General features: G+C 44.2%; 1 protein-coding gene across 1 annotated transcript; it reads left to right on the top strand.

Annotated features, from left to right (window-relative positions):
- Positions 1 to 363: 363 nt before the first annotated feature.
- LOC115145118 (ubiquitin carboxyl-terminal hydrolase 46) lies at positions 364 to 26,078 on the top strand. The gene is made up of 9 exons (XM_029686406.2): positions 364 to 733; positions 15,400 to 15,480; positions 18,386 to 18,599; positions 19,249 to 19,490; positions 20,227 to 20,303; positions 20,402 to 20,485; positions 21,966 to 22,163; positions 22,875 to 22,953; positions 23,075 to 26,078. Exons 1-9 carry the CDS (start codon positions 698 to 700, stop codon positions 23,174 to 23,176), a joined length of 1,113 nt encoding a protein of 370 aa, XP_029542266.2. The 5' UTR covers positions 364 to 697; the 3' UTR covers positions 23,177 to 26,078.
- The last annotated feature ends 243 nt before the right edge of the window (positions 26,079 to 26,321 follow it).

Below are 26,321 nucleotides of genomic sequence, written 5' to 3'. Positions count from 1 at the left end.
GTGGTGTTTTCACCAAATGTACCCTACTATCTGTGAATGGGCTGGTTTTGATGGCAAAGGACGATGGCAACATTTGCAATGCAAATATGTCTATAAATTAAGATTCAAAACAATATAAGGCGAGCAGCATGACACTTGAGTATCACCATAGTTGGCAAGTTGGTGTGAAATGTGATGTGATTATTCGATGTATGTAAATTATGTACTACTAGCCAAATTCACCACAACTCCCAAAATCCATTGCATCATTCAATCCCTGATCCGAGGATCTGATTAGTCTGTCTGTTCTGTCAATCAAACATCAGAGCGCTCGATTCGACAGAAATGCGGTAGCTTTTTGAAGTGGGCGGGATGTACATTTCCTTACATAGCTTGTTGTCCGTTGCTATCAACCTGCCGCAACTTCAAGTGTGTTTAGTCACTCATGCATTTGTCATTTTTAGGTAAATTATACTTTAGCAGTCTGCGACAATTAAGTAATCAAAGCGTTAAAATTAAGCTGCATTTTTTTACATTTCGTGTTAACTGCATGCGGGTTGGTCTCTAGTCGACACAGTCATTGCCCGTTTTTTACCCCTGTGGTTGCGGTCTGGCCTTAGCCGCGGCTGCGAATCAGCTTAATCTTTTCTCAGTATCGTCCTGCATTGAAACATGTTTATTTTATAAATATGACGGTGAGAGGGACCCTGTAAACTAAATGACTGTCAGAAATATCGCCTCCATTTGTAATATGGTAAGTAGCCATAGCGCCTTCGAGTGTCTGCTGCAGTCACCGTTGGCCACCTTGTCTGTGTAATGATGATGAGAGGTTCATGGTTGAATTGCTCCTGGGAGCTCGAGCTGATCGGCTGTAGTATCAAGCCACCAGTCCTTGTTTGACAGGGATGCATGGGGGGGTCCATCATTTCGGAAGGGTAGCTTGATCTTGAATGATGAGTATGAGCCCTACATGTTTAGCTACTCTAGCCAAATAAACACATGCAATGTCAATTGGCGACGTCAGGAAAATTGGTATCAGACAGCAACGTTGTCACACAAAGCTTGCTGTGTACACTTTACAAACACCTCTTAGTACGGTGAGTGACGTGGTTGGACACCTTTTGACGTGGTTGATTTCTAGTGTCAGGCTCGTGTGAATTTAAAGATCCCCTAAGCTTAACTTGGAAGTGAAGAAAAGGAATATGACAGATCCTCTCATATGGCCAGGAAACTATGCTAATCTATATTTAAAGGACCCATGTGCTGTGTGAAAGTAGTTTTCAGGTCAGCTTCCTCAATTACATTATCAGTGACAGTCAGAGAGTATCCTGTCTCATGACATGGTTCCATCCCCACTGCTGCACCTGTACACACCTGTGTGCATCTGCTGCAGAGCCACGGCAGTGATTGGTGAAGGCAGTGTAATAAGCTGTTAGTGGTGGGAGACTTCATGAAATTTCAATTATTCTATGATTGCAATGCTATGTCTTAATATAAATGTTTTGGGTTCATTGTCTCACATGGAGGTGATGACTTGCCAAGGGCATTACTGATGGGCATGATGAGCATCTGACTAACTCAACGTATAGAGGAGGTCCTTCAGTGTAACATTTTACATTGCAGTGTCCTTATTTACATTTACATTTAAGTCATTTAGCAGACGCTCTTATCCAGAGCGACTTATGACTGTGTAATTACTCCACACAGGAATAAGTACACTAGGCTAATGTAGTGTTACCTTTCTTTACCAGAACAGTGTTTAGGCTACTGAATCCTGCTGTTGATAAGGATTCAAAAGTCCAGGAAGATGTCAAGTTTGGAAGTACAAAAATGTTATGTGACGCAGAGCATTTGATTGGTGTTGAATGGGACTGTTATCATCATCTGGTCTTTGTTTACTTTCCTTTGTGCCGTTGTTTGTGTAAGCTTTGATGGGACATTATTATTTAGATGAGACAAGAAAGTGTATGTTGTCTAGTTTGATTAAACACTTTGTGTGTCTTTGGCACACGAGCGCAGGTTCAGCGGTGTGTGCATGCGTCTATATGAGAAATTCAACATTGAGAACTCTGTCAAAATGGAAATCAGAGACCACAAAGCAATGTGTTCTGCTTTGACTGAGAGAAAATGACAGCAATTTTAAGACTAAAACAACGCTAGCAGAAGTCTCTATGTTCTCTCAACAAAGACATGGCTTCATCTGGAAGCTCTCTGAGCTCTGGTTAGTCAATGGGCTCTGTCAGGAGATAAGTACCCTGTCACTACATTACGGAATGTTAAATGCTCTTGAATATTTACATTGTGATACTTATCCCCCTGAGTGAAGAGGTTGGTAGTGAGTTTGTCAGATGATGAAACCAAAGGATTCCTGATTTCCAGTAGCATGAATAAGCAGGGTTCGGGATGGGAAACAGCAAGCTACATGAAAGCTATAATAGGCTGGAGGGGACTGGCAGTCATTGTCAGAAATAATCCAGGCATTCACATATATCTGAAGCAAAGGTTAGACTTATGTGAGACAGAGACATGTGCAGCATGTGACATCTCTATAAAGAGGCTTTGGTCCGTCAGTTCCCTGCGATATACTGTACTTACCTAGATGACTATTAGACCAGAGAGTTCTTGACCAGATTCTCTAGCTGCAGTAATTTTGTGCCTATGAACCAGAGGGATACCTTTAGCACTGAGGCAGTGTGCCCTAGTAGGAAGTCCAATGTTTGCAGCTCACCCAGCACTAACATAAATAACATGAGCATGTCTACCTCATCAAATCAAAATAAAATGTTATTTGTCACATACACATGGTTAGCAGATGTTAATGCGAGAGTAGCGAAATGCTTGTGCTTCTAGTTCCGACAATGCAGTAATAACCAACGAGTAATCTAACCTAACAATTTCACATCTACCTTATACACACAAGTGTAAAGGGATGAAGAATATGTACATAAAGATATATTTACATTTACATTTAAGTCATTTAGCAGACGCTCTTATCCAGAGCGACTTACAAATTGGTGCGTTCACCTTAAGACATCCAGTGGAACAGCCACTTTACAATAGTGCATCTAAATCTTTTAAGGGGGGAGGGGGTGAGAAGGATTACTTTATCCTATCCTAGGTATTCCTGAAAGAGGTGGGGTTTCAGGTGTCTCCGGAAGGTGGTGATTGACTCCGCTGTCCTGGCGTCGTGAGGGAGTTTGTTCCACCATTGGGGGGCCAGAGCAGCAAACAGTTTTGACTGGGCTGCGCGGGAACTGTACTTCCTCAGTGGTAGGGAGGCGAGCAGGCCAGAGGTGGATGAACGCAGTGCCCTTGTTTGGGTGTAGGGCCTGATCAGAGCCTGGAGGTACTGAGGTGCCGTTCCCCTCACAGCTCCGTAGGCAAGCACCATGGTCTTGTAGCGGATGCGAGCTTCAACTGGAAGCCAGTGGAGAGAGCGGAGGAGCGGGGTGACGTGAGAGAACTTGGGAAGGTTGAACACCAGACGGGCTGCGGCGTTCTGGATGAGTTGTAGGGGTTTAATGGCACAGGCAGGGAGCCCAGCCAACAGCGAGTTGCAGTAATCCAGACGGGAGATGACAAGTGCCTGGATTAGGACCTGCGCTGCTTCCTGTGTGAGGCAGGGTCGTACTCTGCGGATGTTGTAGAGCATGAACCTACAAGAACGGGCCACCGCCTTGATGTTAGTTGAGAACGACAGGGTGTTGTCCAGGATCACGCCAAGGTTCTTAGCGCTCTGGGAGGAGGACACAATGGAGTTGTCAACCGTGATGGCGAGATCATGGAACGGGCAGTCCTTCCCCGGGAGGAAGAGCAGCTCCGTCTTGCCGAGGTTCAGCTTGAGGTGGTGATCCGTCATCCACACTGATATGTCTGCCAGACATGCAGAGATGCGATTCGCCACCTGGTCATCAGAAGGGGGAAAGGAGAAGATTAATTGTGTGTCGTCTGCATAGCAATGATAGGAGAGACCATGTGAGGTTATGACAGAGCCAAGTGACTTGGTGTATAGCGAGAATGGAGAGGGCCTAGAACAGAGCCCTGGGGACGCCAGTGGTGAGAGCGCGTGGTGAGGAGACAGATTCTCGCCACGCCACCTGGTAGGAGCGACCTGTCAGGTAGGACGCAATCCAAGCGTGGGCCGCGCCGGAGATGCCCAACTCGGAGAGGGTGGAGAGGAGGATCTGATGGTTCACAGTATCGAAGGCAGCCGATAGGTCTAGAAGGATGAGAGCAGAGGAGAGAGAGTTAGCTTTAGCAGTGCGGAGGGCCTCCGTGATACAGAGAAGAGCAGTCTCAGTTGAATGACTAGTCTTGAAACCTGACTGATTTGGATCAAGAAGGTCATTCTGAGAGAGATAGCGGGAGAGCTGGCCAAGGACGGCACGTTCAAGAGTTTTGGAGAGAAAAGAAAGAAGGGATACTGGTCTGTAGTTGTTGACATCAGAGGGATCGAGTGTAGGTTTTTTCAGAAGGGGTGCAACTCTCGCTCTCTTGAAGACAGAAGGGACGTAGCCAGCGGTCAGGGATGAGTTGATGAGCGAGGTGAGGTAAGGGAGAAGGTCTCCGGAAATGGTCTGGAGAAGAGAGGAGGGAATAGGGTCAAGCGGGCAGGTTGTTGGGCGGCCGGCCGTCACAAGACGCGAGATTTCATCTGGAGAGAGAGGGGAGAAAGAGGTCAGAGCACAGGGTAGGGCAGTGTGAGCAGAACCAGCGGTGTCGTTTGACTTAGCAAACGAGGATCGGATGTCGTCGACCTTCTTTTCAAAATGGTTGACGAAGTCATCTGCAGAGAGGGAGGAGGGGGGGAGGGGGAGGAGGATTCAGGAGGGAGGAGAAGGTGGCAAAGAGCTTCCTAGGGTTAGAGGCAGATGCTTGGACTTTAGAGTGGAGTGGTAGAAAGTGGCTTTAGCAGCAGAGACAGAAGAGGAAAATCCGCTCGGCTGCCCGGAGCCCTGTTCTGTGAGCTCGCAATGAGTCGTCGAGCCACGGAGCAGGAGGGGAGGACCGAGCCGGCCTGGAGGATAGGGGACATAGAGAATCAAGGGATGCAGAAAGGGAGGAGAGGAGGGTTGAGGAGGCAGAATCAGGAGATAGGTTGGAGAAAGTTTGAGCAGAGGGAAGAGATGATAGGATGGAAGAGGAGAGAGTAGCGGGGGAGAGAGAGCGAAGATTGGGACGGCGCGATACCATCCGAGTAGGGGCAGTGTGGGAAGTGTTGGATGAGAGCAAGAGGGAAAAGGATACAAGGTAGTGGTCGGAGACTTGGAGGAGTTGCAGTGAGGTTAGTGGAAGAACAGCATCTAGTAAAGATGAGGTCGAGCGTATTGCCTGCCTTGTGAGTAGAGGGGGAAGGTGAGAGGGTGAGGTCAAAAGAGGAGAGGAGTGGAAAGAAGGAGGCAGAGAGGAATGAGTCAAAGGTAGACGTGGGGAGGTTAAAGTCACCCAGAACTGTGAGAGGTGAGCCGTCCTCAGGAAAGGAGCTTATCAAGGCATCAAGCTCATTGATGAACTCTCCGAGGAACCTGGAGGGCGATAAATGATAAGGATGTTAAGCTTGAAAGGGCTGGTAACTGTGACGGCATGGAATTCAAAGGAGGCGATAGACAGATGGGTAAGGGGAGAAGAGAGAATGACCACTTGGGAGAGATGAGGATCCCGGTGCCACCACCCCGCTGACCAGAAGCTCTCGGGGTGTGCGAGAACACGTGGGCGGACGAAGAGAGAGCAGTAGGAGTAGCAGTGTTATCTGTGGTGATCCATGTTTCCGTCAGTGCCAAGAAGTCGAGGGACTGGAGGGAGGCATAGGCTGAGATGAACTCTGCCTTGTTGGCCGCAGATCGGCAGTTCCAGAGGCTACCGGAGACCTGGAACTCCACGTGGGTCGTGCGCGCTGGGACCACCAGATTAGAGTGGCCGCGGCCACGCGGTGTGGAGCGTTTGTATGGTCTGTGCAGAGAGGAGAGAACAGGGATAGACAGACACATAGTTGACAGGCTACAGAAGAGGCTACGCTAATGCAAAGGAGATTGGAATGACAAGTGGACTACACGTCTCGAATGTTCAGAAAGTTAAGCTTACGTAGCAGGAATCTTATTGACTAAAATAATTCAAATGATACAGTACTGCTGAAGTAGGCTAGCTGGCAGTGGCTGCGTTGTTGTTCTATCTCTCTATAGTGCTGTTTCTTGTATTATTGTCTCTTGTTTCTTTAGAGGTTTCACTTTGTTGTCCTTTTTCTTTTCCTTTTTCTTCTGTCCTTATTTTGTCTTCCTTTCTTCTGTTAACTAGATATTTTTTGTTATTATTCTTTGTAAGCTAGCTAGCTTCTTCCAGGAGAGTCCCTAGCAACTGCTTAGCAACAAGTAAACAATTCAGCTAGCAATTCAGCTAGGTAAGATAACTGTACAATTTTATGAAAAATAGTTACTTCTTCAAAAGCCTGTCTTTTTGGTTTGTTCCTTGTTTTGTCTTCTATTGAGTCTTGCAGTTTTCTCTTGATTTTTTCGATGTACTTCACTCTAAAAAAACATTTAAATCTCAATATATACAGGAGCTCATTTTTCAGCAGCTGCTCAATTTGGAACTCTGGAACACATCTGGAACAAATATATGAATGAGTGATGGTACGGAACGGCATAGGCATGATGCAGTAGATGGTATCGAGTACAGTATATACATATGAGATGAGTAATGTGGGGTATGTAAACATATAAAAGTGGCTAGTGATACATGTATTACATAAAGATGGCAAGATGCAGTAGATGGTATAGAGTACAGTATATACATATGAGACATATGAGATGAGTAATATAGGGAATGTAAACATTATATTAAGCGGCATTGTTTAAAGTGGCTCGTGATACATTTTTTACATACATTTTTCCAATATTAAAGTGGCTGGAGTTGAGTCTGTGTCAGTGTGTTGGCAGCAGCCACTCAATGTTAGTGGTGGCTGTTTAACAGTCTGATGGCCTTGAGATAGAAGCTGTTTTTCAGTCTCTCGGTCCCTGCTTTGATGCACCTGTACTGACCTCGCCTTCTGGATGATAGCGGGGTGAACAGGCAGTGGCTCGGGTGGTTGTTGTCCTTGATGATGATCTTTATGGCCTTCCTGTGACATCGGGTGGTGTAGGTGTCCTGGAGGGCAGGTAGTTTGCCCCCAGTGATGCGTTGTGCAGACCTCACTACCCTCTGGAGAGCCTTACGGTTGTGGTCAGAGCAGTTGCCGTACCAGGCCGTGATACAGCCCGACAGGATGCTCTCGATTGTGCTCTCGATTTGGCGACAAGCTGAATTTCTTCAGCCTCCTGAGGTTGAAGAGGCGCTACTGTGGGTGGACCAAGTCAGTTTGTCCGTGATGTGTACGCAGAGGAACTTAAAACTTACTACCCTCTCCACTACTGTCCGGTCGATGTGGATAGGGGTTGCTCTCTCTGCTGTTTCCTGAAGTCCACGGTCATCTCCTTTGTTTTGTTGACGTTGAGTGTGAGGTTATTTTCCTGACACCACGCTCCGAGGGCCCTCACCTCCTCCCTGTAGGTCGTCTCGTCGTTGTTGGTAATCAAGCCTACCACTGTAGTGTCGTCTGCAAACTTGATGATTGAGTTGGAGGCGTGCATGGCCTCTGCTAAGCTTCCCAGTAAAGCAATAAAAACAATGGCCTCTGCTAACCTTCCCAGTAAAGCAATAAAAACAATCAAGTGTCCCAGAAAAGTTATAAAAATAGCCCACATTAACAAATGCAGCTTAAGAAACAAGGTTCATGAAATTAATAATTTGCTAGTAACAGATGATATTCATATTCTGACAATCTCTGAAACTCACTTAGATAATACATTTGTTGATAAAGTATAGCAATACATGGTTATAAGATCTACAGAAAAGACAGAAATACCAAAGGTGGAGGTGTGGCCGTTTAAATTCAGAAACACATTCATGTAAAGCTTAGAGAGGATCTCTTGTTAAATACGGTTGAAGTAATTTGACTACAGTTTCATCTGCCTCACCTAAAGCCCGTTCTGGTGGGGAGCTGCTATAGACCACCAAGTTCTAACAAACAGTATCAGGATAACGTGTGAAATGCTTGATAATGTTTGTGATATCGACAGAGAGGTATATTTTTTGGGGTGATTTAAATATTGACTGGCTTTCATCAGGCTGCCCACTCAAGAGAAAGCTTCAAACTGTAACTAGTGCCTGCAACCTGGTTCAGGTTATCAGTCAATCTACCAGGGTAGTTACAAACAGCACAGGAATGAAATCATCATGTATTGATCATATCTTTACTAATGCTGCAGAATTTTGCTTTAAAGCAGTATCTAAATTCATCAGATGTAGTGATCACAATATAGTAGTCATAGCTATGAAAACCAACGTTCCAAAGGCTGGGCCTAATTTAGTTTATAAGAGGTCATACAATAAGGTTTGTAGTGATTCCTATGTTGTTGATGTAAAGAATATTTGTTGGTCTGTGGTGTGAAATGACAAGCAATCAGACGCTGCACTTGACACATTTATGAAATTGCTTATCCCAGTTACTAATAAGCATGCACCCATTTAGAAAATGACTGTAAAAAGGTTAAATTCCTGTGGATTGATGAGGAAAAGAACATTTGTATGGTTAAGAGGGATGAGGCAAAAGGAATGCAAATAAGTCTGGTTGCACAACCGATTGGCAAACATACTGCAAATTGAGAAATCGTGACTAAACTGAATGAAAAGAAGAAGCTACACTATGAAACAAAGATAAATGACATAAAGAATGATTGTAAAAAGCTTTGGAGCACCTTTAAATGAAATTTTGGGCAAAATGGTAACCTCAACACCATCATTCATTGAATCAGATGGCTCATTCATCACAAAACTCACTGATATTGCCAACTACTTTAATTACTTTTTTCATTGGCAAGATGAGCAAACTTAAGCATGACAGCAACAAACGCTGACACTACACATCGAAGTATATCTGACCAAATTATGGAAGACAAGTCTTTTAATTTTGTGAGTGTGGAAGAGGTGAAATAATTATTGTTGTCTTTCAACAATGATAAACCACCTGGGGTCTGACAACTTGGATGGAAAATTACTGAGGATAATAGTGGACGATATTGCCACTCCTATTTGCTATGTCTTCAATTTAAGCCTACTAGAAATTGTGTTTGACCAGATACAAATTTTACAGTAAACAAATTGAGAACAGACTTTCAGCGTGCTTATAGGGAAGGACATTCAACAAGCACAGCACTTCCACAAATGATTGATGATTGGCTGAGAGAAATTGATGATAAAAAAGATTTGAGGTGGCTGTTTTGTTAGACTTCAGTTCGGCTTTTGACATTAAAACATATAGGTGTTATGGCTTTACTATATTGCAATATTGTGGATAAAAAGTTTACCTGTCTAACAGAAAACAGACTGTGTTCTTTAATAGAAGCCTCTGCAACGTAATCCAGGTAGAATCAATAATTCCCCAGGGCAGCTGTCTAGGCCCCTTACTTTAAAAAATCTTTACTAACGACATGCCACCGGCTTTGAGTAAAGCCAGTGTGTCTATGTATACGGATGACTCAACACTATACACATCAGCTACTACAGCGACTGAAATGACTGCAACATTTAACAAAGAGCTGCAGTTAGTTTCAGAATATATATATTTCTAAAAGTTAAAGCATTTTATTTGGGACAAATCATTCACTAACCCTAAACCTCAACTAAATATTGTAATAAATAATGTGGAAATTGAGCAAGATGACGTGACTAAACTGCCATGGTCAAAACACATTTATACAACAGTAGCTAAGATGGGGAGAAGTCTGTCCATAATAAAGAGCTGCTCTACCTTTTTAACAGCACTATCAACAAGGTAGGTGCTACAGGCCCTAGTTTTGTCTTACCTGGACTACTGTTCAGTTGTGTGGTTAGGTGCCACAAAGAGGGGCTTAGGAAAGTTGCAATTGGCTCAGAACAGGGCAACAAGTCTGGCCCTTGGATGTACATGGAGAGCTAACATTAATAATATGCATGTCAATTTCTCCTGGCAGAAAGTGGAGGAGAGATTGACTTCATAACTACGTGTATTTGTGAGAGGTGGTAACATGTTGAATGCACCGAGCTGTCTGTTTGAACTTATGGCACACAGCTCGGACACCCATGCATACCTCACAAGAAATGCCACCAGAGGTCTCTTCACAGTCCCCAAGTTCAGAACAGACTATTGGAGGCGCACAGTACTACATAGAGCCTTGACTACATGGAACTCTATTCCACATCAAGTAACTCATGCAAGCAGTAAAATTAGATTTAAAAAACATTGATTAAAATACACCATATGGTACAGCAGGGACTGTGAAGCAACAATCATAGGCACAGACACATCCATACATACACTACAAAATACGCACTATACACACATACTGTAGACATGGATTGTGCAAGTTCTCCCACTTAAAAAGATGAGAGGCCTGTAATTTTCATCATAGGTACACTTCAACTATGACAGACAAAATGAGAAGAAAAAATCCAGAAAATCACATTGTAGGATTTTTAATGAATTTATTTGCAAATTATGGTGGAAAATAAGAATTTGGTCACCTACAAACAAGCAAGATTTCTGGCTCTCACAGACCTGTAACTTCTTCTTTAAGAGGCTCCTCTGTCCTCCACTCGTTTCCTGTATTAATGGCACCGGTTTTAACTTGTTATCAGTATAAAAGACACCTGTCCACAACCTCAAACAGTCACACTCCAACCTCCACTATGGCCAAGACCAAAGAGCTGTCAAAGGACACCAGAAACAAAATTGTAGAACTGGCTGGGAAGACTGAATCTGCAATAGGTAAGCAGCTTGGTTTGAAGAAATCAACTGTGGGAGCAATTATTAGGAAATGGAAGACATACAAGACCACTGATAATCTCCCTCGATCTGAGGCTCCACTCAAGATCTCACCCTGTGGGGTCAAAATGATCACAAGAACGGTGAGCAAAAATCCCAGAACCACACGGGGGGGACCTAGTGAACAGTCACACTCCAACCTCCACTATGGCCAAGACCAAAGAGCTGTCAAAGGACACCAGAAACAAAATTGTAGAACTGGCTGGGAAGACTGAATCTGCAATAGGTAAGCAGCAATAGAGATGGCCGCCTCGCTTCGCGTTCCTAGGAAACTATGCAGTTTTTTGTTTTTTTACGTGTTATTTCTTACATTAGTACCCCAGGTCATCTTAGGTTTCATTACATACAGTCGAGAAGAACTACTGAATATAAGATCAGCGTCAACTCACCATCAGTACGACCAAGAATATGTTTTCCATGTGGATCCTGTGTTCTGCCTTACAAACAGGACAACGGAATGGATCGCATGCAGTCACCCAAGAAAACGACTCCGAAAAAAGGGGAAGCGTAGCGGTCTTCTGGTCAGACTCCGGACAAGGGCACATCTCGCACCACTCCCCAGCATTCTTCTTGCCAATGTCCAGTCTCTTGACAACAAGGTTGATGAAATCCGAGCAAGGGTAGCATTCCAGAGGACATCAGAGACTGCAATGTTCTCTGCTTCACGGAAACATGGCTTACACGTCCTATCCGGTGCGGTGCAGCCAACGGGTTTCTCCACGCATCGCGCCGACAGAAACAAACATCTTTCTGGTAAGAAGAGCGGCGGGGCGTATGCCTCATGACTAACGAGACATGGTGTGATGAAGGAAACATACAGGAACTCAAATCCTTCTGTTCACCTGATTTAGAATTCCTCACAATCAAATGTAGACCGCATTATCTTCCAAGAGAATTCTCTTCGATTATAATGTATATATCCCCCCCAAGCAGACACATCGATGGCTCTGAGCGAACTTTATTTAACTCTTTGCAAACTGGAAACCATTTATCCGGAGGCTGCATTCATTGTAGCTGGGGATTTTAACAAAGCTAATCTGAAAACAAGACTCCCTAAATTTTATCAGCATATCGATTGCGCAACCAGGGTGGTAAAACCTTGGATCATTGTTACTCTAACTTCCGCGACGCATATAAGGCCCTGCCCCGCCCCCTTTCGGAAAAGCTGACCACGACTCCATTTTGTTGATCCCTGCCTACAGGCAGAAACTTAAAAGAGGCTCCCACGCTGAGGTCTGAACGCTGGTCAGACCAAGCTGACTCCACACTCCAAGACTGCTTCCATCACGTGGACTGGGACATGTTTCGTATTGCGTCAGATGAAAATATTGAGAATACGCTGATTCGGTGTGCGAGTTCATTAGAACGTGCGTCGAAGATGTCGTTCCCATTGGATAAAAACATTCCCAAACCAGAAACCGTGGATTGATGGCAGCATTCGCGTGAAACTGAAAGCACGAACCACTGCTTTTAATCAGGGCAAGGTGTCTGGTAACATGTCGAATATAAACAACGCAGCTATTCCCTCCGCAAAGGCTATTAAACAAGCTAAGCGTCAGTACAGAGACAAAGTGGAATCTCAATTCAATGGCTCAGACACAAGAGGCATGTGGCAGGGTCTACAGTCAATCACGGACTACAAGAAGAAACCCAGCCCAGTCACGGACCAGGATGTCTTGCTCCCAGGCAGACTAAATAACTTTTGCCCGCTTTGAGGACAATACAGTGCCAAGGAAAAATGCGGTGTCTCCTTCACTGCAGCCGAGGTGAGTAAGACATTTAAACGTGTTAACCCTCGCAAGGCTGCAGGCCCAGACGGCATCCCCAAGAGCATGCGCAGACCAGCTGGCCGGTGTGTTTACGGACATATTCAATCAATCCCTATACCAGTCTGCTGTTCCCACATGGAGGGCCACCATTGTTCCTGTTCCCAAGAAAGCTAAGGTAACTGAGCTAAACGACTACCGCCCCGTAGCACTCACTTCCGTCATCATGAAGTGCTTTGAGAGACTAGTCAAGGACCATATCACCTCCACCCTACCTGACACCCTAGACCCACTCCAATTTGCTTACCGCCCAAATAGGTCCACAGACGATGCAATCTCAACCACACTGCACACTGCCCTAACCCACCTGGACAAGAGGAATACCTATGTGAGAATGCTGTTCATCGACTACAGCTCGGCATTCAACACCATAGTACCCTCCAAGCTCGTCATCAAGCTCGAGCAACCCCGCCCTGTGCAACTGGGTACTGGACTTCCTGACGGGCCGCCCCCAGGTGGTGAGGGTAGGCAACAACATCTCCTCCCCGCTGATCCTCAACATGTGCGTTCTGAGCCCTCTCCTGTACTCCCTGTTCACGACTGCGTGCCACGCACGCCTCAACTCAATCATCAAGTTTGCGGACGACACAACAGTGGTAGGCTTGATTACCAACTAGAGACGGCCTACAGGGAGGAATTTTGGAGTGTGGTGTCAGGAAAATAACCTCACACTCAACGTCAACAAAACTAAGGAGATGATTGTGGACTTCAGGAAACAGCAGAGGAACACCCCCTATCCACATCGATGGAACAGTAGTGGAGAGGGTAGCAAGTTTAAGTTCCTGCATACACATCACAGACAAACTGAATTGGTCCACTCACACTGACAGCGTCATGAAGAAGCGCAGCAGCGCCTCTTCAACCTCAGGAGGCTGAAGAAAATACCGAGAGCATCCTGGCGGGCTGTATCACCGTACGGCAACTGCTCCGCCCTCAACCTTGTGAAGCTTCCAGAGGGTAGTGAGGTCTGACGCATCACCGGGGCAAACTACCTGCCCTCCAGGACACCTACACCACCCGATGTTACAGGAAGGCCATAAAGATCATCAAGGACATCAACCACCGAACCACTGCCTGTTCACCCCGCTATCATCCAGAAGGCGAGGTCAGTACAGGTGCATCAAAGCTGGGACTGAGAGACTGAAAAACAGCTTCTATCTCAAGGCTATCAGACTGTTAAACAGCCACCATTGAGTGGCTGCTGCCAACACACTGTCATTGACACTGACCCAACTCCAGCCACTTTAATAATGGGAATTGATGGGAAATGATGTAAATATATCACTAGCCACTTTAAACAATGCTACCTTATATAATGTTACTTACCCTACATTATTCATCTCATAAACGTATATACTGTACTCTACATCATCGACTGCATCCTTATGTAATACATGTATCACTAGCCACTTTAACTATGCCACTTTGTTTACTTTGTCTACATACTCATCTCATATGTATATAACCGATACCATCTACTGTATGCTGCTCTGTACCATCACTCACTCATATATCCTTATGTACATATTCTTTATCCCCTTACACTGTGTATAAGACAGTAGTTTTAGAATTGTTAGTTAGATTACTTGTTGGTTATCACTGCATTGTCAGAACTAGAAGCACAAGCATTTCGCTACACTCGCATTAACATCTGCTAACCATGTGTATGTGACAAATAAAATTTGATTTGATTTGAATGACCTGCAGAGAGCTGGGACCAAATGAACAAAGCCTACCATCAGTAACACACTACACCGCCAGGGACTCAAATCCTGCAGTGCCAGACGTGTCCCCCTGCTTAAGCCAGTACATGTCCAGGCCCATCAGAAGAAGATTGGGAGAATGTCATATGGTCAGATGAAACCAAAATAGAACTTTTTGGTAAAAACTCAACTTGTCGTGTTTGGAGGAAAAAGAATGCTGAGTTGCATCCAAAGAACACCATACCTACTGTGAAGCATGGGGGTGGAAACATCATGCTTTGGGGCTGTTTTTCTGCAAAGGGACCAGGACGACTGATCCGTGTAAAGGAAAGAATGAATGGGGCCATGTATCGTGAGATTTTGAGTGAAAACCTCCTTCCAACAGCAAGGGCTTTGAAGATGAAACGTGGCTGGGTCTTTCAGCATGACAATGATCCCAAACACACCGCCCGGGCAACGAAGGAGTGGCTTCGTAAGAAGCATTTCAAGGTCCTGGAGGGGCCTAGCCAGTCTCCAAATCTCAACCCCATAGAAAATCTTTGGAGGGAGTTGAAAGTCTGTGTTGCCCAGCAACAGCCCCAAAACATCACTGCTCTAGAGGAGATCTGCATGGAGGAATGGGCCAAAATACCAGCAACAGTGTGTGAAAACCTTGTGAAGACTTACAGAAAACGTTTGACCTCTGTCATTGCAAACAAAGGGTATATAACAAAGTATTGAGATAAGTATTTGGTCAATAACAAAAGTTTATTTTCCACCATAATTTGCAAATCAATTCATAAAAAATCCTACAATGTGATTTTCTGGATTTTTTCTCATTTTGTCTGTCATTGGCAGCAGCTAATGGGGATCCATAATAAGTAACACAGCCCTGAAGAAGATAGAACAGACGTGTGAGTAAGGCACTCCAGATGATGTGGAGCCTATTTCATGCATAATAAGGATGTTTAGACAGTGCACATTTGAGCTCATGTTCTCTCTCTCTGGTCTCCCTCAGGGCACCAATGCCTCTGCTCTGGAGAAAGACATTGGTCCGGAGCAGTTCCCAATCAACGAACACTACTTTGGATTGGTCAACGTAAGTGTCATTCACTCTGTCCACTAGGTCACTACTGAGTCATGTTTTCCATTGGACAGGTGCTTGGTGTTGACACTTCATGAGAAACAGGTTGTTTTGTGTGTTGGCTTGTCAGTAATGCTACCATTGTTTGTGAATGATGTCTTTACACAGTTTTGATGTCTCTGGCTGTCCCAGTTTCCCTGCTATTCTATTGCTAGTGGCTTAACAAAACAAATCTTTGAGGGCCTGATGTTACCCAACTACTCTGTTAGCCAACCCTTCAGATGGCTTCTGTTTAATGACTGGAATGTAAATGAAATGTTGAGCGGTTCACCGGTGGATTGTATGTATAAAAAAAACATTTAATTAAATAAAACTTCAGATGGAGATTGATGATACTCAAGCAGAGTTTGGCTAGCCTGGTTTCCGTCTCTGTTCAGCCATTACATTCCACTCCTTTCCACTCCTGTCATTTGCAAAAGCGACTGGCCTTTCTGCAATCTTCAAATATTAACATTCTATCATTAATGAGCTCGAGAAGATTAGAGGATTTGATCCTGATTTGATAAAACCCTCACATCTTTCATCCAATCACAATGTTTATGCAAATTAGACTGATAGGAAAATGTTCTAATTCATTCATACATTTGATTGGTAGCATTCTAACAATGGGCATTCTGACGTAATACATTCAATTGTAAACAAAAACATTGCACGTGGAGAGAACAGAGGATTCCTGTTTATTGCATTTTTACCAGAAGCCAATGTGATCACAATACACCAGAGAAGCTCTTGCCATTCAAAGTTCCCCAGCAGTTCATTGTGAACTCTGAAGCCTATTTTATATCCAGCAAGCAAGAGCAAGGTGCTTCTTTCCTCAAATATATATATTTTTTTATTTGCTCAAAATAAGTGACCAAACTACACTGAACAAAAATATAAAAGGAACATGTAAATGTTTCATGAACTGAAATAAAAGATTGCAGAAATAAATGTTCCATACGCACAAAAAGTTTATTTGGCTCAAATTTTGTGCACAAATTTGGATTCATCCATGTTAGTGAGCATTTCTCATTTGCCAAGATAATCTATCTTCCTGGCAGGTGTGGCATATCAAGAAACTGATTAAACAGCATGATTACTACACAGGTTCACCTTGTGCTGGGGACAATAAAAGGCCACTCTAAAATGTGCAGTTTTGTCACACATCACAATGCCACAGATGTCTCAAGTTTTGAGGGAGTGTGCAATAGGCATGCTGATTGCAGGAATGTCCAGGCATGCTGATTGCAGGAATGTCCACCACAGCTGTTGCCAGAGAAGTACATGTTAATTTGTCTACCATGAGCCACCTCCAACCTCGGTTCAGAGAATTTGGCAGTACGTCCAACCGGCCTCACAACCGCAGACCATGTGTATGGATTCGTGTGGGCGAGCGGTTTGCTGATGTCAACGTTGTGAGCAGAGTGCCCCATGTTGGCGGTGCGTTTATGGTATGGGCAGGCATACGCTACGGACAACGAAAACCATTTTCATCGATGGCAATTTGAATACACAAAAGTACCGTGACGAGATCATGAGGCCCATTTTTTTTAAGGTATATGTGAGCAACACATCCATATCTGTATTCCCAGTCATGTGAAATCCATAGGGCCTAATCAATTTATTGAAATTGACTGATTTCCTCATATTAAAATCAATTAAATTGTTGCATATTGCTTTTATATTTTTGTTCAGTTTATATATTGCTACTTCTGGGTATCACATTGGGCAAGGCTACTGGTTCAAGAGCTATAAGAGGCACACAGAGAGGATGGAAGAGAGAGATGCCAGTGGAGATGCATGAATTGTGCAAGAAGGGAACCATGAGTGGCAGAGATGTGTAAGTTAGTTCATTCATAGGCTGGGCTATTAATCCACCACTTGTATGCTAGCCTATATATTAGGCCTAGCTTACTAGAATGAATTTAGGCGACCACCACCTGTGCTATGCAAGCCAGAGATAAAGAACAATAAAACAAAAGATGAAGAACAAGCCAAAAAGGGAAAATACTGGAGTTGTGATATTGTCATAAGATACCATATATCAACAAAAAAATATCCTGATATGTAACTGTATTCATCCCCCCTCCCCGTCCCGTTCCGTCTATGTCCGTTCAGAAAGTTTCCTAAAGTAGCCTGTCTGGAATTCATCTCTTAATAAGAGAGGAGGTACAAATAATGCAACTGAAATGAGCGTAACATTTTTCAAATGTAAGCAAGTCATGATGATCAGCATATGTGCGAGGAATGACGACAGGTGCTAGTTTTGCGTTTATTTCCTCTCATTAATGAGAGGCAATTGAAGCAAACGTAGCTTGATTGAATCTTGTTGGCTAATATTTTTCATATGATTATTTCTCTCATTACGGAGTCCTATAGAGCCACTTTGAACAACATAATCTTGCATTGACACTGTCTTCTCACACGGGAATGACCGCAGCAGGTGATAATAGTATTGTTTGTTGTTCTTAAAGTCCTCATTCTATATTGCACCAAATTTGCACGCACCCCATGGAAAATATGAATGTTTCCAACTACCAATCAGCAACTGTGCTGTAAATCTGGCTGCATATTGAACGCTAAGATTGCCCGAAAGACCAGTGACAGGAGTGGAATGTTCGCTAAAAAGACTGCTACCAAGACTAGTTTGGCTACATTAAGTTAAAATTCATACAGGTATCTGATGGCAGCTGTGCAGTCTGGCTGTCACATCCCTTTTTAGATGTGAGAACACTCATCTCACTTTGCACCAAGTCTCTGTTGGAGGTGACGGTCATGAATCTTCTCTCCGTATTTTCAATGTTACATTTTTCGGTCCTCAGAGTGATAAAAATCTCACCCTCTCTTTTTCTATTTGTCCCTGCCGGGTTGGCCCCCTCAGTTCGGCAACACGTGTTACTGTAACTCGGTGCTTCAGGCCCTGTACTTCTGCCGGCCCTTCCGGGAGAACGTGCTGGCCTACAAGGCCCAGCAGAAGAAGAAGGAGAACCTGCTCACGTGTCTGGCAGACCTCTTCCACAGCATCGCCACCCAGAAGAAAAAGGTGGGAGTCATCCCGCCCAAGAAGTTCATCTCACGCCTGCGCAAGGAGAATGGTGAGCGAGACTACACCAAACCGAAATACAATCACTGTCTGCCAGGGACTGTCTGGGAGAGGGCTGAGGCTGGAGACAAATACACTACATAGTGTAATACCCTCATAACTACCATTTTGTATAGGTTGTCATATGATTGTTGTTGGTTGACAAACTGACTGTGTTGATCGGTTTTAGACCAGCGTTTAGAAGTTTCAGACTGCTGAGACTAGTTATATTGAATCAACCTTATTCAGGAAAGATAGAGTAGGCATGTTTTGAGCTGGGGATTGAGATAGGGCTAGAGGAGAAGTGGAAGTGTTTTTGTCAGGTGATAATCACTGTGGGGTGAAGGGCAGGTGCATGTTGTAGTGGCGGTGCGGACATTCAGAGCATGGGCCTGGAATAGAAGCAGGTTGTTGTCTGACTCCAGGCAGCTCTCTCTCTGAATGAACAATGGACATCTATGTGGACTAGGACCTGTTCATCTGCTTACTGTCACACTCTCACTCTCTCCTGCTCTCCAATTTCACTTTTCACACATATCGGATTTGTGTGTGCATGCATGTGCGTTGACCTGCCTTGATTCACCTTGATCAGGCCTGTTGACTGACTGGTCACCTTTCTACAGTTTCCCTAAAATCCCTGTCCTCTGCGTCTCCCCCTACAGACCTGTTTGACAACTACATGCAGCAGGACGCCCATGAGTTCCTCAACTACCTGCTGAACACGGTGGCAGACATCCTGCAGGAGGAGAAGAAGCAGGAGAAGCAGAACGGCCGCCTCAAGAACAACGGCACGGCGGTCACCACGGAGACGGAGCCCGAGAACAAGCCCACGGAACCCACCTGGGTGCATGACATCTTCCAGGGAACTTTGACCAATGAGACGCGCTGCCTCAACTGTGAGACGGTGAGTCAGCGCTGGTAGACCCTATAGAGGGATTTCTGGGGTAGTGGGTTTTGTGGAGCCTCTCAAGCCGCCTGATCTCATGAGCTTACATCCGTGCAGCGAACCATTCATGTAATCTCGCGAGATCAGGCAGCTTGCGAGGCAAGGTTTTATGTTCTCTGGCAGGGATTGAAATGGGTGGTCCTAATTCAACCAAGTTATGTAGGACATAAACGCTTATGTAAGAATACTTTATTGATCATAATGTATCTCTTGTTTTATTTTTTAACTCAACCCCCTTCCTCAGCATTGTTGGTAATGCTTTGCCAATCGACTACCAGGGCATAGCTAAGTGACTGTCTCCCACAGAGGGATTAGCTCTGTCTGTAATAGTAAGCGCTCAGCTCTGACGGATATCCTCCAGCCCCCACAGGCTGTGGCATCGGCCTACCACTCTGCCTCTCTCTCCTTCTGTATCTGCCACGCAGGAGGCATTGATGCTCAGAGAGGAAGAGCAGTGTGAGGGAGGGAGGTAGAGAATGGCCTTGAACAACCCTCTTCACCACGCTACAGGCACTGTGCTTCTTAATGACACATACTATCAATACATCAAACAGACCCGCTCTCTCATCTTGTGTGCCAGTGTGTGGTCAGGTCACAGAGCAGGAGCAGCATCAGTGCCTTTCAGCACGTGAAGAGGCAAGTACACTGACTCACCTCATCTGTGTGTTTCTCCTTCCCTCCCTCTCTCGGACAGGTGAGCAGCAAAGATGAGGACTTCCTGGATCTGTCTGTGGACGTAGAGCAGAATACTTCAATAACACACTGTCTTAGGTATTATTGACCTGTTACCTGGTATCTTTCTGTACCATAACTACTCCCTGTATCAAGCTTACTGACACAGTCCCCTCTGTGTGTGTTGTGTTCCCCAGGGACTTCAGTAACACAGAGACATTGTGCAGTGAATACAAATACTACTGTGAGGCATGCTGCAGCAAGCAGGAGGCCCAGAAACGGTCAGTACACAACACTGTTCCCGCTCAAATTGGGTGTGTATGACTGCGGTATCTGTCTGTCTTCATGTACAGTACCAGTCAAAAGTTTGGACACACCTACTCATTCAAGGGTTTTTATAGATTTTACATTTTTTTACATTGTAGAATAATAGTGAAGATGTCAAAACTATGAAATAACACATATGGAATCATGTAGTAACCAAAAAGGTGTTTAAGAAAATCTAAATATTGTTCAAAGTAGCCATCCTTTGGCTTGATGACAACTTTGCACACTCTTGGCATTCTCTCAACCAGCTTCACCTGGTATGCTTTTCCAACAGTCTTGAAGGAGTTCCCACATATGCTGAGCACTTGCTTTTTCTTCACTTTGCAGTCCAACTCATCCCAAACCACCTCAATTAGGTTGTCGGTGATTGTGGAGTCCAGGTCATCTGAAGCAGCACTCCATCACTCTCCTTCTTGGTCAAATAGCCCTTACACAGCCTGGAGGTGTGTTGGGTCATTGTCCTGTTGAAAAAAAGATAATAGTCCCACTAAGCGCAAGTCTCCTCTGAACAGTTGATGTTGAGATGTCTGTTACTTGAACTCTGTGAAGCATTTATTTGGGCTGCAATTTATGAGGCTGGAAACTCTAATGAACTTATCCTCTGCAGCATAGGTAACTCTGGGTCTTCCTTTCCTGTGGTGGTCCTCATGAGAGCCAGTTTCATCATAGCTCTTGATGGTTTTTGCGACTGCACTTGAAGAAACGTTCTTGAACTTTTCCGGATTGACTGGCCTTCATGTCTTAAAGTAATGTGGACTGTCATTTCTCTTTGCTTATTTGAGCTGTTCTTTCCATAATATGGACTTGGTCTTTTACCAAATAGGGTTATCTTCTGTATACCACCCATACCTTGTCACCGCACAACTGGGGGCGGCAGGGTAGCCTAGTAGTTAGAGCGTTGGACTAGTTCAAATCCCCGAGCTGACAAGGTACAAATCTGTTGTTCTGCCCCTGAACAGGCAGTTAACTCACTGTTCCTAGGCCGTCATTGAAAATAAGAATTTGTTCTTAACTGATTTGCCTAGTTAAATAAAGGTACAAAAAACATCACAACTGATTGGCTCAAATGCATTAAGAAGGAAAGAAATTCCACAAATGAACTTTTAACAAGACAAAACTGTTAATTGAAATGCATTCCAGGTGACTACCTCATGAAGCTGGTTGAGAGAATGCCAAGAGTGTGCAAAGCTGTCATCAAGGCAAAAGGGTGGCTGCTTTGAGACTTAACACTTTTTTGGTGAATACAAGATTCCATATGTGTAATTTCGTAGTCTTGATGTTTTCACTATTATTCTACAATGTAGAAAATAGTAAAAGTAAAGAAAAACCCTGGAATGAGTAGGTGTGTCCATACTTTTGACTGGTACTGTATTTCTGTGTGTTTTTACTCTTTGCTTGTCTATGTCTGTATATAACTCCTGTGTGTCCCTGTAGGATGCGGGTTAAGAAGTTGCCTATGATCCTGGCCCTGCACCTGAAGCGGTTCAAGTACATGGAGCAGCTGCACCGATACACCAAGCTGTCGTATCGCGTCGTCTTCCCTCTGGAGCTCCGCCTCTTCAACACCTCTGGAGACGCTACCAACCTCGACCGCATGTATGACCTGGTCGCTGTGGTCGTCCACTGTGGCAGGTAGGGTGCACAAACACATACACACATGTCTATTCTATACTGAACAAGAATATAAACGCTACATGCAGCAATTTCAAGGATTTTACAGAGTTACAGTTCATAGAAGGAAATCGGTCAATTTAAATAAATAAATTAAGCCCTGATCTATGGATTTCACATGACTGGGCAGGGGCGCAGCCATGGCAGGTCATAGGCCCACCCACTTGGGAGCCAGGTCCACCCACTCGGGAGCCAGGCACAGCCAATCAGAATGAGTTTTTCCCCACAAAAGGGCATTATTACAGACAGAAATACTCCTCAGCACCCCCACTTCCCGCAAGTGAAGGAGCCGGATGTGGAGGTCTTGGGCTGGCATGGTTACACGTGGTTTGCCGTTGTGAGGCCGGTTGAATATACTGCCAAATTCTCTAAAACAACGTTGGAGGCGGCTTATGGTTGAGAAATGAACATTCAATTTTCTGGCAAACAATTTCTTCTCAAAATCTGAGAGAAATAAACTTTTTGTTCATATGGAAAATATCTGGGATCTTTTATGTCAGCTTGTGAAAAATGGGACCAACACTTTACATTCATATTTTTGTTCAGTATACGTTCAGCACCTTTGGACACACATTCTTATGCAAACACACTTACTCGTATCCAAACAAACTTGTACCTTGTACTTTGCAGAGACTTTGTCATATCACTGCTTTCCCCTTCTTTCTTCCTCAGTGGACCCAACAGAGGACACTACATCACCATAGTGAAGAGTCACGGCTTCTGGCTGCTGTTTGATGATGATATCGTGGAGGTGTGTGTCACAGTCATACTCCTCTGTAATACTGTTATTAGTAGTTGGCCAGCACACCTGTTTTATATGTCTCATACAGCATGTTTCATCATTTTGTTGTGTCCCTCTCTGGTATGTTCAGAAAATCGATGCCCAGGCCATCGAGGAGTTCTATGGGCTGACGTCAGACATCTCAAAGAACTCTGAGTCTGGATACATCCTCTTCTACCAGTCCAGGGAGTAAATGGAGTAAACACCCAGCCAACCAGAGCCCCTTAGAGAGAATGATGGGAACTTTGACCCTTACCTGAACCCTGTCTGAGATGTGTGCCAACACCATTCCCTATCCCACGGCCTGCCCTGGGTCTGCCTGCACTTAATTTCCCATAACCCCCTTCCCTCCCTGCACTCAGCATACTGGGAGGACTCTGCCAACTGTGTTTTGCCCTTCAGCCACATGCAACAAAAAAACAAACAGTCACAACAACAAGAACAAGGGGGAAAAGGAAGATCCAACAGGCTGGTGTGTGATGCCTGTTTGTCCCAGCATGGGTCACTCTCCTGGGGTCTGCCTGGCATACAGAGCTGGCTGGACTGGTACAGATACAATCTTCTTTCCAACAGCAGTCTGTATCCTTTATATATCTGTATAGTATGTCTATTTTCACGTAATGTCACACGCTCATAAATCATTTTAGTAGGGTTATCCTGTGACCTTATATTTGTCCTGCCCATAGAAGTCTTCTACCTGGGGTATAGCTAGAGCTGGGATGGAAGTTCAAGTGAAAGATAAACTAGGTGATAGAGAGTCTATGCATATGGTGTAGCTGAAATGCATATTTCAGTGTTAACAGTTTAAGCTGGTGTGGATTCGAGTTGACTTGAGTTGTGACCAAGCCAAACCTTTTCATTGCGGTGCTGAGAAATTGTAGTCCCACAGAAGACCAGGCTTGCATGTACAAACTACAGCTCTACTAGTCTAGAATAATCTGGTTTAGTTCATGCCCAGTTCATTATCTGTCTAGTCCTTGTTGTGCAAAACACTATTTATTGCTCTTATTTTATTCATGTTGGGGAGTTGTGATGTTGAGTGTGCTGGTAGGCGGAGGATATTGTGTGTCAGACTCCATCTTGTCTTGTGTATGTGACGTCTCCCCCTTACAGAGTCCTGTAGGTAATTCGCATACAGAGCTTTCTGGGGTTGAATTGAACTTTGACAACGTCTTTTTCTTTTTAGCTCTAGTTTGAAGTATGTGGATGGCTGAGCTCTGTCAGAAGAACCACATGAGGTTAAGACGAAGGGGTCAAAATCCACAGGTCAAGGCGTCCTTGAACTGCACTGTTTTTCACAGTGAGATCGGTGCAATAGGAGGAGCTGAAATGAGCTGATAAGATGTTGACTTCCCTGTTGAAGCGAATATAGATATGAAATTCTGGTGTGTTTTTTTGTTACCAGCTGGTTTCCTCCCAGTCGTGTGTATCTGTGTGTGAGATGGATCAACGGAGGTGGAACTCCTTTGCTAGGTGCGATATGGGGCTGCAGTTCACACACTGCAAACGTTGGTTTGATGTTACTTAGAACCGTTTAGTTCTTCTGCAGTGACGCCAGAGTCTGAGTATTGATATTGGTCAGTCCTTTGTTGAAGTCATCACATGTGTTCTATCACCATCTTATTTAGCCTCGTCCCTTCCATTGTTAGGCACTTGACTTGGAACCAATGGTCTTTACTCAGAAGCTGTGCCTGGCAGATACTTCTATTAAGTTGTGTTTAGTGTAAAGGTGACCAGTGGTCTATATAGACTGATGATTTACCATCCCATAAGGTTAGGGCCACGTACTGTAGAGTAGAACTATATCAAAGGCCATATAGAGATATTTGAAGACTCAGTGCTGCTCAGACTGTCCTATGGCACTCTAATTTACTGTAATACTGAAAGAATATTGACCCAAATGCATCTCGCTTTAAAGAGATGCTCCGGAACTTTGGCGACTACTAAGTATTCTTTAAACCTCCCGCTTTGGGCTGGATGTGTCAGTGTAGTTTATACATGCAGAATTACTATTATACCTAAATTAGCCACAAAATCCCTAGTTTGAAAGCGATTATTTCTGGAATTTGTGCTGTGCCATTTTCCTACAGCCCCCTAGCAATTCGAGTTCTAGCCAATGAGCTTCAGACCTTCGCCATTTGAGTCAAATCTGCACATATGCAATGTAGTACACCATTTTCAGGGAACACATTTGTCTCGTGAGAGCTACTTTCAGAACTACTGGATAAAAAGTATACAAATGTACTGGAGAGTCTCTTTAAATTAGAAGTAGAGATGATTTGGGTTGTGTGTGAGGTTGAGTGTGCCTCCTCCTTTTATATGTGAGTTAGCATGTAATGTGTGAGAGTGTGCTGAAGCATCTAGATGGTTAACTGACCATTTCCTTCTGTTTAGTATAACTGGGTAAAGTCAATGATGAATATGTGCCAATCTGGAGTCACTAATGACCTTGCAAAACTGGACAGGAACTCTTACAGAACACTATTTTCTCTGCTAAGATACAAGTGTACATACATTATGTAGGAAATATATTTTTTAAAAACCTAGAAGCTAAAACACTAAGAGAAAGAGGAGTTAACTAGAAAATAAAAACAAACCCTGTAAAGAAATATGGAGCTGCTTTACAATCAGTCAAACACATAATCAATTCATCACACAATAGTTACACAATCGAGGAATGTCACAACCAGTCACATTGGGGTTCAAGAGAATTAGCCAGAGCTGTTTGAGGCATTTTAAACGTTATGATGGGAAGAGATACTGTGTGTGCTAATCTTCCAATGACTGTTCTGCACACACCCTCGCTCAGATGCTGTCTTATTGTGCTCCTGACGTGGTCAGTCTAGAAATGTGAAGTGTTCTACCTATGGTGCAGTGCCTAGAGATGAATACGTACTGTACTAGCATGTCTATGTTGGTAAGAGGAGAAGTTGAAGGGAAATCCAGTTAGCTACTCTCAATTCCAATTAGTTGTTTGTAAACTGAAAGTGCACTTTACTAGTGATGAGCTTAAATGCTTTAATGAGAGCCACAGTCTGAGTACTTTTTGGAGTTCCTTGCCCTCTGTTCAATAAAAGGACTATCTACTAAGACACTGGGATTTGTGAAGTATTAGTTTGTCAGGTTCTTTGTATTTTGAAAGATTTCTTAACCCCCTCACCTTCGACTCGTTCTTCTCTTATCCTCTTCACCCCAGGCCAGTCCTTCACATCCCCACAGTCGTGTCACAGTTGTTTTCCTTTACCCCTTAGTTACACACACAGTTCATTCCTGTGTTGTCAACCTGGTCACTTCCTCTGTCACATCATGTTTACCAGGCAGTGCGCGCGTGTTGCTGT

Source organism: Oncorhynchus nerka, linkage group LG17, assembly GCF_034236695.1.
Source record: "Oncorhynchus nerka isolate Pitt River linkage group LG17, Oner_Uvic_2.0, whole genome shotgun sequence".
In the NCBI taxonomy this organism is placed as follows: Eukaryota; Metazoa; Chordata; class Actinopteri; order Salmoniformes; family Salmonidae; genus Oncorhynchus; species Oncorhynchus nerka.
Note: the sequence above shows the minus strand (reverse complement) of the source record. Positions and strands in the feature narration are given on the sequence as shown.

Bases quoted from the DNA above. Each gene is read 5' to 3' on its own strand.
- LOC115145118 (XM_029686406.2), top strand. From the start codon at position 698: ATGACTGTCAGAAATATCGCCTCCATTTGTAATATG. The intron at 20,486-21,965 runs GTCAGTACACAA...GTGTCCCTGTAG, and splicing joins AAGCAGGAGGCCCAGAAACG to GATGCGGGTTAAGAAGTTGC. The intron at 22,164-22,874 runs GTAGGGTGCACA...TTTCTTCCTCAG, and splicing joins GTGGTCGTCCACTGTGGCAG to TGGACCCAACAGAGGACACT.